The sequence below is a fragment of the Budorcas taxicolor genome, chromosome 7, assembly GCF_023091745.1.
Source record: "Budorcas taxicolor isolate Tak-1 chromosome 7, Takin1.1, whole genome shotgun sequence".
Classification (NCBI taxonomy): Eukaryota; Metazoa; Chordata; class Mammalia; order Artiodactyla; family Bovidae; genus Budorcas; species Budorcas taxicolor.
Window position 1 is genome coordinate 34,562,043 of NC_068916.1, and position 13,490 is coordinate 34,575,532.

The 13,490-nt window shown below is 35.0% G+C and overlaps 2 protein-coding genes across 2 annotated transcripts in view; one reads left to right on the plus strand and one right to left on the minus strand.

The window, feature by feature from the left end:
* Window positions 1–487: 487 nt before the first annotated feature.
* DMXL1 (Dmx like 1) overlaps window positions 488–13,490 on the minus strand; it is a 130,808-nt gene continuing 117,805 nt past the window's right edge. The window contains exons 43-46 of the mRNA XM_052643975.1: window positions 13,097–13,188; window positions 7,071–7,123; window positions 2,677–2,894; window positions 488–991 (exon numbers count right to left, since the gene is read on the minus strand). Coding sequence (XP_052499935.1) covers window positions 767–991; window positions 2,677–2,894; window positions 7,071–7,123; window positions 13,097–13,188 — 588 coding nt within the window. The 3' untranslated portion in view covers window positions 488–766. The remainder of the gene's footprint in view (window positions 992–2,676; window positions 2,895–7,070; window positions 7,124–13,096; window positions 13,189–13,490) is intronic.
* On the plus strand, window positions 3,405–4,282 carry LOC128051404 (non-histone chromosomal protein HMG-17-like). Its single transcript, XM_052643977.1, has 2 exons — window positions 3,405–3,775; window positions 4,142–4,282. Exon 1 carries the CDS (start codon window positions 3,502–3,504, stop codon window positions 3,772–3,774), a length of 273 nt encoding a protein of 90 aa, XP_052499937.1. The 5' UTR covers window positions 3,405–3,501; the 3' UTR covers window position 3,775; window positions 4,142–4,282.

Sequence of the window (13,490 nt, forward strand, 5' to 3'; positions counted from 1 at the left end):
AAAAAAAAAAGATAAAAAAAAACCAGTTGCAAAAAAGTTGTTATTCTGGTGGCGGTGCTGTTATGGCACAAAAACAAATGAAAAGACTTGCAGTTTTCTCTTATACACACACACAGTTCACATAAGATGTGTAAGATATATTATATACATACACACACCACACACATACAACTTGGGCTCCAGAGGGAAAACTGATGAAAACTTTACATAAGGAGCCATTTGACTCATTTATCACTAAAGTCCCAATGACAGTGTTAATGGAGATATTATTTTTTGACTCTTGCCCAAATATCATTCTATCATTAATTAACAGAGGAGTCTGAGATGCGAAAGTCTGAAAAAGGAAGTGAGAATGTGGTGAATTAAGTGATGACTGAGGTGCAACTGCCTTTATAGGTTGCACCTGTAAAGGTGCAAAAAAAAGGGGTATTTTTACTGTGAAACAAATTCATGCAGAGATGTCTGCAGAAGAACTTATCAACAAAACAAAATTCCTTTAACACTATGATATACTCACTATAACATACTATAAATACGTATTATTACAGCATTACTTACACATTTTACTTTAGGCAATGTAGTCTAATTCTGAATGACCTTGTTAATTTTTAAGGCATCAGTGCATCAAGGGCAAAGCTCCATAAAATAAATATGAAAACAAGAAAAGCATTAGCTTATTTGTGGTATAGAGAATGATCACCGTACATTATATGTGTTGGCCACTTCAAGGAATAGGTAATAAATTATACATCTTATTGTTAAAATGTTACAGCATAAATTTCACATCATTTTTCAACACTTCATTTAATGGGCTAAACTGATCCGGTAGTATTCTCATTTTCATTGTCCCATCAGCTCCACATGAAAAAATGTGATTTGCAGGCCCCGTCTCAATTTGCATCACTCCGGTTCCAATATTTCTGAAAATGGATTGCCGAGCATGTTCATTGATAAAGGTGTGAAGAAGACTAAAGGTAGAGAGACTCCAAATCTGAAATTATATCAAGGACAAAATAAAAATTGGGATTGACAAATACCTTAAAAATCCAAGCCAAAAAAAAAAAAATCCAAGCAAAAGATTTAGGCCTGTCTTTGTGTACAAATAAGGAATTTCTAAAACAAAAATGGAGAAAAATCTGTGTAGGCCTACAGTTACAACATTTTGATTCTTGTATACAGTGTTGCAATTTTCTAAATCTCACTGATATTATTACATTCTTCAAAAGTTAATCCAGTAAAACAGGTAAGTATTTTAAACCCTTCATTAGAAATGAGAAAAGTTAGATACAAGAAGGTTAGGTATGCAATGCAACAGAAACTTAAATTTTCTCTCTCAGCAAAGATTCTGCTGTGTACCTATATAAATAGGATAATTTTTTCTCCATAATGCACAGTATCCACCAGGGAATCAGAACCACTGGAAAGAGGAAAGTGCCAAACACCCAAAGGCCTTCAGATCAGGCAAAACTATATTCCAGTGGCAAGATAAATTATTACAATTTTCTTTTTTGACATCTCATTTAAAAAAAAAATTTCTTTCTTTTCCCAGAGAAATTCATTAATTCACACTACTCTAGACATGAGTGTTAAAATTTTAACTCCTGAATACAACCTGGTATATTATGAAATCTTTTAACTTGATTAAATAATCAAACTCAGAATGAAAATACATACTAAAGAACTAATCTAACATCTAGCACAACTTATTCTAAACTGAGGAAAGTTCAAATAAGAAACTAGCTTCAAACAAACGAAAAAGAATTTTGTATGAAAACTGGTATATATATTTGATTTTAAGAAACACCTTTTTGAAATTCTAGTTAATTTTTTTCTGGCTGAGAATTATGAAAACAGTATGGAAGTCCTAACAAAGTAAAGTAGTCCAACTTATTTGTACTAAGTAGTCTCACTAGCATTTAAATTAATGGATTCTAGGACACTAGACTCCCCCAGTGAGTTATTGACCATTAGAATAATCTGTTGACTAGTCTTACCCCTACAGATCCTTTAAAGTGCAGACAGGGAACCGTTCATCAGAACCACTATATCTGTGTTACAAAAGTGCACACTTCTGAGCCTTGGACTTACCAACTTGTTATGGGGGTACAATCTAGCAACAGTATTTCTAGAGTGGGATTCACTTTTAACAAGGTGCTTAACATTTTTAACAAGCTGCTTAACATTCAAACTTCTAAGTTTGAAACAGTGGAGTTTCAGAAAGACTGTTATAAGCAGAGCTTATCCAGGTACATCAGCATTCTTGAATCAGTCACTAAGTGGTTGGATGCTGATACTATGAATGACAAATGGGGAGAAATCTGGGATAAGGGAAAATGTCAGTATATTTCACAGTACCTGAAACTGTATTCAGTAACTCTGAACATGGAGTTAAGACTAACGTCTGAAATATGTTCATATTCATATCCACAGAAAATCCAGTTCATTTGCATCCATTAGTTAAGCACATTTGAAAACAACAGGAAAATGGGCAATTTTCAAGTTAAATATTATTTTATTTTATTCACTAAAAGATTAAATAGCAATTAATCTTGTGGACTACAAAGGAGTCAATATTTCTATCATTTAAAGAGACAAGTGTCTTCAATATGATTAAAGAACCAAGGTTTCCAAAAATTTCCTTTCACATTGCAGATATTGTGGCATTACTATAATTACCTTTATGTTGCCTTCGGCAGATCCTGTAACAAAGTACTCTTCAGTAGGATCAATAGCGATGGCTTTAACAGGAGAATCATGGCTCTGGAAGAGTTGCCTCTGTTGTCGTTGCCGAAGGTCAAATACACATGTATAACCTTTTCTGCCACCTGATATTAGTAGCTGATGTTTTGGAGCATATGCCAAAACAGTGGCTCCACTATCATGACATGCAAAAGCTGAAAATTAAATAAAAATAAAAACTATATAACAGCATAAGAAACATACTCCTGGCTTTTGGCCAAGGTGGAATACTAGACTCGATTTACTCTCCTGCCTAAATCAATGAAAATATCAAGTGATACATAAGAAACAATGGAATGAGACACTGGAAACTAAGCACTGAAGAAGAATGATCTCTGAGAAATGAGAAACGAACTAGGTGAGCCACACAACTGACTCAGCTTACTGCTTAGGATTTTCCGGCCACAGCATAAGAAAGGGGAATCCAGGTTGATTTGTGTTCCTGTTTTTACCAGCCAGAGTAGGGAAAAAATCTTTTAATTCAGAAGGCATTATACAGAGTACTGAGAAGGGTACTGACTCAGTGGGGTATGTGTGTACACATGTGCGTGCAAAATTTGCCCTGTACCAAACGTGGCTTTGATTCTGTTTAACACGATTCCCATCTCCACCCTCAACAAATCTGTTTCCAAGTAACTCAGTCCTGGAGAAAACCTCAGGAGCAGTGTGAAGAAGAGGCGAGAGCGACCCCTGGATCGACTTAAAGCCCACGCCCCACTGCATCCCCGTGTCCAGCGCCTACGTCTCACCGCCGCAGCCACCATGCCCAAGAGAAAGGCTGAAGGGGATGCTAAAGGAGATAAACCCAAGGTGAAGGACGAACCACAGAGAAGATCTGCAAGGTTATCTGCTAAACCTGCTCCTCCAAAGCCAGAGCCCAAGCCTAAAAAGGCCCCTGCAAAGAAGGGAGAGAAGGTACCCAAAGGGAAAAAGGGGAAAGCCGATGCTGGCAAGGACGGGAATAACCCTGCAGAAAACGGAGACGCCAAAACAGACCAGGCACAGAAAGCTGAAGGTGCTGGAGATGCCAAGTGAAGTGTGTGCATTTTTGATAACTGTGTACTTCTGGTGACTGTACAGTTTGAAATACTATTTTTTATCAAGTTTTATAAAAATGCAGAATTTTGTTTTACTTTTTTTTTTTAAGCTATGTTGTTAGCACACAGAACACTTCATTGTTGTTTTTTGGGGGAAGGGCACATCACTAACAGAGTGTCTCAGAAGCTGAATTGACATGGGGGGAAAATACCTTTCCCGTCTAGTTTTGAGAGACTTCCTCTTGGTTCCCAGGAAGGAGGGATTCCTTGATGTTGACACACATTAGCCACCTTGGCACAAACGCCTTGTGGTGTGGGAAAGCTAAAATTTAGTTTTTATGTCCTCTTCTCCCTCTCCACCTCAGCACAGACTTGACTCCACTAAACCCAGAGACCTGTTGGAACCTGAACCCCGTGCCCCCCCAAAATTGATGACCAGTATGTCAGGCAATCTGGACTTTCTAGTGTCACCGTTGAGATGGCGTCCTTCAAAAGAGCAGCAGTTCCTTTTTTTAGACTGCGCCTCCTCAGAGTGATACTTCTGCCATTTTCATTTCCATTTCCTGAAAGTCAGGGTCGGCTTGTGAAAAGTTGTTAAACAACATGCTAAATGTGAAATGTCAACCCTCACTCTAAACTTTCCCTGTTCAGAGCATCACATGAAGATTTCATTGGGTTTTTATAGTGGCTTTCTGATTTTGGTAGTCCATTGAAAAAGGGAGTTTGAAAGTTGTATACTGTTAACAATTGTCTGCCCATGTCCTGCCTGAAATACCATGATTGTTTATGAAAAGTATCTTTAATAAAGCTGGATACAGTTTGGAAAAAAAAAAAAAAAGAAAACCTCAAAAAATATTTAAACAATACAAAAATAATACCTAAAATGTATAAAATTTACACTATATCTAATAAAAAATGACCAGGCATGCAAAGAAGCACACATAAAGACAAGAAAATCCATCAACTGAAACTAACCCAGAAACGACATAGATGACAGAAATACTAAATAAGGAAACTAAAAACCAATATAAGTGTATTCCCCAAATCCTGGATTTTGTCTGGATTTAAATGTATACCGTATGCGAATTATTTAACCTAAGTCTCAGTTTCATCATTTGTAAAAGAGACGATAACACCATCTGCCTAACAGTTATGTATGAGGATGAAACTAAGGAATATATTCAAAGCATATACATTACCTGGCAAATACTAAGTACTCAACAAAATGTTATTAGTATTGTAAGAATCTAGATAAAACTAATCATAAGGTTTTTTTTTTTTAACTTTTCCAGCACTTTGAGATATAAACTTGCATAGAGTAAAATGGACAAATTCTAAGTGTACACCGTTCATGAGTTTTGACAAATGGATACCTTTGTGTAAGCATTATTCAGATCAAAACAAAGAATGTGTTCATCATTCCAAAAAGCACCCTCAGGCTTTTCCTTTGCCCTCAAAAGCAATCACAATTCTGATTTCTATCCAATTAGTTTCGCCAGTTCTTGAACTTCATATAAATGCAGTTTTGTAGGACATACTCTTTTGTTCCTGCTTCTTTTCCTTTCAACATGCACTTTAGGTGTTAACCTATGTTGTTCCATCTATCAGTGGGGCATGCATTTTAGTTCCGAACAGTATTCTATTACATAAATATACCATGTTATCCTGTTGGACATTTGTGTTATTTCCAGTTTTTGGCTATTATAAACAAAGCTGCTAATAACATTCCTATACCAGTTTAATTGTGGACATGTGTTTTCATTTTTTGTGTAAAAAATATATATACTGCTAGGTCATGTTAGGTGCATGTGTAATTTTATTAAGAAATTGCTGAACAGTTTTCCAAAGAAGTTGTACTATTTTATACTTCTATCAGCAAATCATGAAGGTTCCAGTTTTTCCATACCCTCATCAACACTTGGTGTTCTAGAATCTTTAATTCTGGCTATTCCAGTGTATAGGATAGTATGATAAATTATGGTGCATTTAGCGTGCCCTTCCCTGACGACTACAGATACTGAGCATCTTTTACATGGCTATTTACTCTTCAGATAGTGAACAAACGGGTAACTTTAAAAGTCTGGAATATATCATTTCTTTACTGGATTGTGTTTTTGTTTTATCTAAATCTCATCACCAAACCCAAGGTCACCTAGATTTTCTCCTATATTTCCTTCTAGAAGTTTTACAGTTTTGTTTTTACATGTAGATCTATGATTCATTTTCAGCAAATTTTTGTGAAAGGGGTAAGATTTGTACCTATATTCATTATTCCATGCAAAAGGACCCAAATGTTATAGCACTCATTGTTGAAAAGACTATGTGTTTCCATTAAATTACCTTTATGCCATTATTAATGATGAGTCTACCAACAATGTGCAGGTCTATTTCTATGCTTCCTAATGTGTCTATTCTTAAGCCAATACCACAGTGGCTTGATTATTGTAGCTTTACAGTGATTCTTGAAATCAGGCAATATGAATACTCCAGGTTTCCAAGTATTCTAGGTCTGTGGCCCCTCTACATAAACTTTAGAACCAGTTTGTTGACACGTACAAAACAGACTGCTGGGGGTTTAATTAGAATTGCACTGAATCTATAAAGTTGGGAGGAAGTAACATCTTAACAATACCAAGTTTTACAGTTTGTGAACACAGACTATCTCTCCATTTATTTAGGTCTTTTATCTTTTTTACCTTTTTTGGTAGCTTTTCCCAACAGATGCTATACAGATTTATGCTTCAGAATTACATTATTTTGGGTGCTATTTTAAATGGTGATTTTTTAAAAATAATTTCAACTTCCAAATGTTCATTTGTTGGTGTAAAGGAAAGCAACTGATTTTAGTATACTGATCTGGAATCAAAGCTTTGACTTTGCTGTATCTGTACATTAGTTCCAGCAGTTTTTTTTTTCCCCCTATTCTCTTTGGAGTTTTCTACAACATCATATAATATGTGAATAAACACAGTTTTATTTCATCCCTTCCAATAAGTATATCTTTAATTTCCTTTTTCTGTCTTATTGCTTTAGTTGTAACTTCAAGTATGAAGTTGAGTAACAGCGGTGTGAGAGGATATAATACTATAACTGATATTCACAATGAACAATTTTTATATTATCTATGTTCCACTGTCCTTCATTAAAGTACAGTGAAGAGTTAATTACACATCTTAAACTTTTCTGCTTTCATACTTTGCTACCATGAGCAAAATAAATCTCACAAACTATTAAACATGTCATTTAAAAAAATCCATTTAAAAATCACTTTTATAAAATGCTTTCAAAACTTACCATGGACTAAACTATTGGCAGGTGCTACAAGAGTGTCCCACAAACATATGTTTCTGAAAAAAAGAAAGATTACTTCTTAAGTGACATAAAAAGTTGAAAACAGAATAAAAATGTTTCACATTATATAATGATAAAGGGATCAATACAAAAGGAATATTATACATGTTAACATATACACACCCAGTACAGAAGCACCTATATAAAGCAAACAATAATAAAGAATACATAGGGAAGAAATTGATAATAATACAGTAACAGTATGGGATTTTAACACCCCACTGATATCAATGAAGAAGTAATCCAGAGAGAAAGTCTATAAGGTAATAGTGGTATTAAATGACAATGGATCAATTGAGCTTAAATGGTATGTATAGAATATTATATTCTAAAACAGCAGAATGCACATCCTTTTCAGGCACACATGGAATGTTCTCTAGAATATGTCACATGCTAGGTCACAAAACAAGTGCCAACAAATTTAAGAAAATAGAAATTGTATCAAGCATATTTTTTTCCCTAATCACAAAGGTACGAAGCTACAAATAAACTACAGAGAGAAAAACAGGAAAAACAAACAAACATGCAGACCAAACAACATGCTACTAAAAATGCAATGGGTCAATAACGAAATCAAAGGGTTTAAGTCAGAAAAGACCTTAAGACAAATGAAAATGGAAACGCAATTTCCCAAAATCTATGGAATGCAGAAAGCAATTCTAAGAGGGAAGTTCACAGCAATACAGGCATTCTCAAATAAACAACCCAAGCTACAATCTACTTTTTCTTTTAGAAAAAGAAGAACAAACAAAGCCCAAAGTCAGTAGAAGGAAGGAACTTTAACCAAGATTAGAGAGGAAATAAAACAGAGATTAAAAAAAAAAATCCAATAGAAACAATCAATGAAAACAAGGGCTGATTTTCTGAAAAGAAAACAAAATCAACAAACTTATTCAGGTTCATCAAGAAGATGACAGAGGACCCAAATAAACAATACAAGAAATGAAAGAGGAGAAATAACAACTGATATCACAGAGATACAAAGAATCATAATACTATGAACAGTTATATGCCCACAGACTGGACAACCTAGAAGAAATGGACCAGTTTCTAGAAATATACAGCCTGCCAAGAATGAATCAAGAAGAAACAGAAAATTTAAACAGACTGATCACTAGAAGTGAAAATCAATCTGGAAGGGGAAACAAAACAAAAGCAACTTCCAGGTAACTGAGTGTCCAGGACCAGACATGGGAATTCTACTAAATATATGAAGAACTAATACTTATCCTTCTTAAACTATTCCAAAAAACTGAAGAGGAGGGAACACTCCCAAATTGATTCTATAAGGCCATCATCACCTCGATTATCTTGATACCAAAACCAAAGACACTATAAAAAAAGAAAATTAAAGGCCAATATCTTTGATAACTACAGATATAAAAATCCTCAACAAAATATCTTAACAAACCAAATACATAAAAAAGATCATACACCATGATCAAGCTGAATTAATTCTAAGGTCACAAGGATGGTTAGACATTTGCAAATCAAAAAATATAATATATCACATACACAAAAAGAAAGACAAATATCAGATGATCATCTCAAAAGACACAGAAACTCTCTATTGAGTTGTCCATTCATGATAAAACTGTGTGTAAAGAGGAAACAGTTCTTAACATAATTAAAGGCCACTTAAGACAAATCCACAATCAACATCATACTCAACAGTGAAAAGCTGGAAGCCTGCCACTAAATTCAGAAACATGACAAGGATGTTCACTCTCTCCAATTTTATTTAACATGTTACTAGATATCCTAGCTATAGCAAACAAGAAAAAGAAATAAAAGGTATCCAAACTGGAAGGGAAAAGGGAAAACTGTCACTATTTGCAGATGATATAGAAAACCCTAAAATCTTCACCCCTCCAAATTTAGAACTAATAAATAAATTCAGCAAAGTTGCAGGATATAAGATTATATACAAAAAATGTGCTATACTTTTATATATTACTAATGAAATATCAGAAGAAGGTAAAACACAACCCTACTTAAGATCACATCAATAAGAATAAATATTTAGGAATAAACATAACCAAGGAGGTGAAAGACCTATACTCTGAAAACTATACACCACTGACGAAGGAAACTGAAGATGCTACAAAGAAATGGTAAGATAGCCTGTGCTTTTGAATTGGAAGAATTAATATTGTTAAAATGACCACACTACTCAAACCAATCTACAGATTTAATGCAATCCCTATCAAAATACTCATGACATTTTCCACAGAACTAGAACAAAATAACTACAAAAGACCCTGAGTTGTCAAAGTAATTTTTAGATATTAGACTAGAGCTGGAGGAATCATACACCCTGACTTTAGACTATATTACAAAGCTACAGTCATCAAAACAGTGTGATACTGAGTTCCCAACTCACTGTTGCAAGCCACTGTTGACCTACAGCTCACAGGAGACCCTCCAACGCTAGCAGGATCCCCACCCTTTGGTCCACAAGCATGTATAATTAAATTCACATAATTTAAATCCCTCTACTGAAAGAGGCATCCAGATATAGAAGACGCATCCAGTAGTCAAAGACCTCAGGGAATATGGAGAGTGGCTTGGAAATCACTTGCTCTGTAGGAAAGCCAGCTGCTATGTCATAAGGTCACTCAAGCAGCCCTTTAGAGAGACTCAAGTGGCGAGAAACGGAGGTCTCCTGACAATGCTTGCCAATAGCCCTGTGAATAAGCCATCTTGGAAGAAGATTTGCCAGCTCCAGTGAAGTTTTCAGATCATTACAGCCCCACGGACATCTTCACTGCAGCTTTAAGGAAAAGTCACTCAACTAAGCCATTCTCAAATTCCTGTTCCGTAGAGACTGTGAAACAATAAAATTGTGTTTGCAAATATCTTTTCCCATTATGTGGCTTGTCTTTTCCTTCATGTTAAGATGTGTTTTCTTTTTTAAATAAACTGAAGTTCTTAACGTAAAAAACAAAAACAAAAAATAAACCAGTGTGGTACTGACACAAAAACTGACACATAGGTCAATGGAACAGAATAGAGACCCCAGAAATAAACCCAAGACTTATGGTCAATTAATCTATGACAGAGAAGTCAAGAATATACAATGGAGGAAAGACAGTCTTTTCAACAAGTGGTGGCGGAAAAACTGGACAGCAACATGTAAAATAATGAGATTGGAACATTCCTCTTTACCATATACAAAAACAAACTCAAGATCGTTTAAAGTCCTAAATGGAAGAAAGGAAAATCATAAAACTTCTAGAAGAGAACACTGGCAGTACACTCTTTTACATAAACCATAGCTATATTTTCTTGGATCAGTCTCCTTAGGCAAAAAAGAAATAAACCAATGGGATCTAATTAAACATAAAGCTTTTACAGAGCAAAGGAAATCATCAACAAAATGAAAAGATAATCTACTGAATAGGAGAAAAAGCAAATGATGTAACTGACAAGGAGTTAACACCTAAAACAGACACACAGTTCATATAGCTCAATATTAAAAAAAAAAAAAAAAAAAGTGGAACAGGACTTCCCTGGTGGCTGAGTGTCTAAGATTCTGCACTCCCAATGCAGGGGGCACAAGTTCAATCTCTGGTTGAGAATTGAGATCCTGCATGCAGCACAGTACAGCCAAAAAACAAACAAAACCAAAACACAAAGCCACCAAAACAAACAAAAAAACCCCAACATCAATCACAGCCGGGTATCTTAACTGGTTTCTGATTCAACCTGTTAAAAAAAAAATGGACAGAGTAACTCAATAGATAATTTCCCAAAGAAGACATATAGATGCCTAAGAGGCATAGGAAAAGATGCTCAATATCACTAATGCAGATCAAAACAACAATGAGCAATCACCTGACACCTGTTAGAGGGGCTATCAAAAAGTCTTCAATAAAAAAAATTTAGAGAGGGGATTCCTTGATGGTCTAGCAGTTAGGAATCTGTCCACCAGTGCAGAGGACTTAGGTTTGACTCCTGGTCCAGAAGGATCCCACATGCCCTGGGCCAACTAAGCCTGTGTGCCACAACTACTTACCCCACACACCTAGAGACCATTTCTGCCACAAAGGAAACCACAGCAAAGAGAAGCTCACGCACTGCAACTAGGGAGCAGACCCTGCCCACTGCAACTAGAGAAAGCCTGTGCACAGTAACAAAGACCCAGCATAGTCCAAAAGTACATAAATCTAAAAAATATTAGTTGGAGGATGAGGAGGAAAGGGAACCCTTGTACTCTGTTGGTGAAAATGTACATTGGTACATCCACTATGGAAAACAGTATGGAGGTTCCTCAAAAAATTAAAAACAGAACTACCATATGATCCACCAATTTCACTCATGGATATATATCTTGAAAAAATGAAAATACTCTTTTGAAAAGATATATGCAGCCCAACTTTCACAGCAGCACTTTATAATAGCCAAGACATGGAAGCAACCCAAGTGCCCATCAACAGAACACTGGATTAAGAAGATGTGAGACACACACACAATATTACTCAGCCATAAAAAAGAATGAAATACTGCCATTTGCAGCAATGTGGATGGACCTAGAGATTATTGTGCTCAGTGAAGTCAGTTAGACAGAAAAAGACAAATACTATATGATATCACAACATGCAATCTAAAAAATAATATAAATGACTATGTATACAAAACAGAAACAGACTCACAGATATAGAAAACAAACTTGTTACCAAAGAGGAGAAAATGGGGGAGTGACAAATTGGGAATATGGAATTAATAGATACAAACTTAAAAAAAAAAAAAAGATACAAACTACCATATATATTATAAAATAGACAAGAAACAAGGATACACTGTATATAGAATAGGGAATTATAATAATTATCTTGTAAAAATCTATAGAGTATAATCTGCAAAAATACTGAATAATGATGCTCTATACCTCTAACTAACATAATATTGTAAATCAAGTATACTTCAATTAAAAAAACAGTATGTCTCATTCTAGCTCATCTGAATCTCACTCACACAGAAAGTTCTTAAATTTATAAGGCACCAAATACAAGTAACCAATATACTTATGTATGATTAATTTTTAGACAAAAATTTTAAAAACTAATAGCTTCCAAAATGAAAAACTTCAGATTAACATGTAATTACAAGGAATACTACATGAAATCTGAATATAGAAACTATTTTTTGTATTCACTGGTTTTCTAATCTAAATAGTTTGACTGAAATAAAGAACAGGACACAAGGAACCTTGAGCAAAAAGAAAACTTATTCCTACTATGAAAGGGAACAGCTTCTACTCCATTCTGTGAGTTACAAAGGAGGCATAAATATATATAAGAATTTCTATGAAAGATGGGTTGAAAACTCCATATTCCTAAAATTCCCACTTTGAGTGCAAAGAGGCGCCTCAGGACAAATATAAAAAGCTCAGCAACTTCAGAAGGCCCTAATCTCAAACTCAGCTGTATGAGGGAAGTCAAAAGTGCATGGACATGGAGAAACGAGATTTTTTTTCCACACATTTAAGTGTTTTGGGGAGATGGGGACAGGGTGCCATACACAACTAACATGTCTTTTGGAATTTCTTGTGTTCTGATTACGAAACTGATAATATTGGTCTCATAGGCTACGGAAAGGGTTTAACTAAACAGTGGGGCCAATAAAGAATACTTTTTTTTTTTTGGCTCAAGCTTTCTTAACACATAGAAAATAACATGGAGAAAAACTCTTAGCAAAATCAAATTCTTTTCTCCTACACTGAAATGTTAACATTATTAACAGAATACCAAAAATCCAGAAGGAATGGATTTTGTTTTTAATGTTACCAGAATTTCCTTAGCTTTACAATTCAAACACAAAAGTGCTCTAAGAAACAAGTCTCTGTAATAAAAATATTTAAAGGTGTAAGTGTGAAAACATTATTGAGATATAAGGACATTAAGCAATTTAAAAATAAAGCTTAGCTACATACACCACAAATTTCAATTTCAGTTATAATCTCTTACCTATTGTCAGTTGAAAGACCAGCTGTAGCTATTAGAGAGGAAGAGCTAACGAAGACAAAATCATTGGCTGTTTTGTTATGACACTGCCAAGTCTGGAATGGTTATAAACAACAAACATTATTGTTATCACAAACAACTTTATAAGCAGGTAGATGCATTAATCAAAAAGTGATCATGTAATTTGTGGCTCACTTAATCCCTGTGTTCTTTCCCCTATAAACTTCAGAAACGTTACAAGAGTAATACAGAGAACTCTCATATACCCCTCACCCCAGTTCACCAAGGTTCCCCATTTTGGCATATTTGTAAATTTGCCACTTCTCTCTCTCTTCTCCCCCCGCCTCCTCTCTCTCTCATACACACACATGCATACATACACTTTTCCTGAGCTACT

Coding starts and splice junctions, on each gene's coding strand:
- LOC128051404 (XM_052643977.1), top strand. CDS start 3,502: ATGCCCAAGAGAAAGGCTGAAGGGGATGCTAAAGGAGATAAACCCAAG.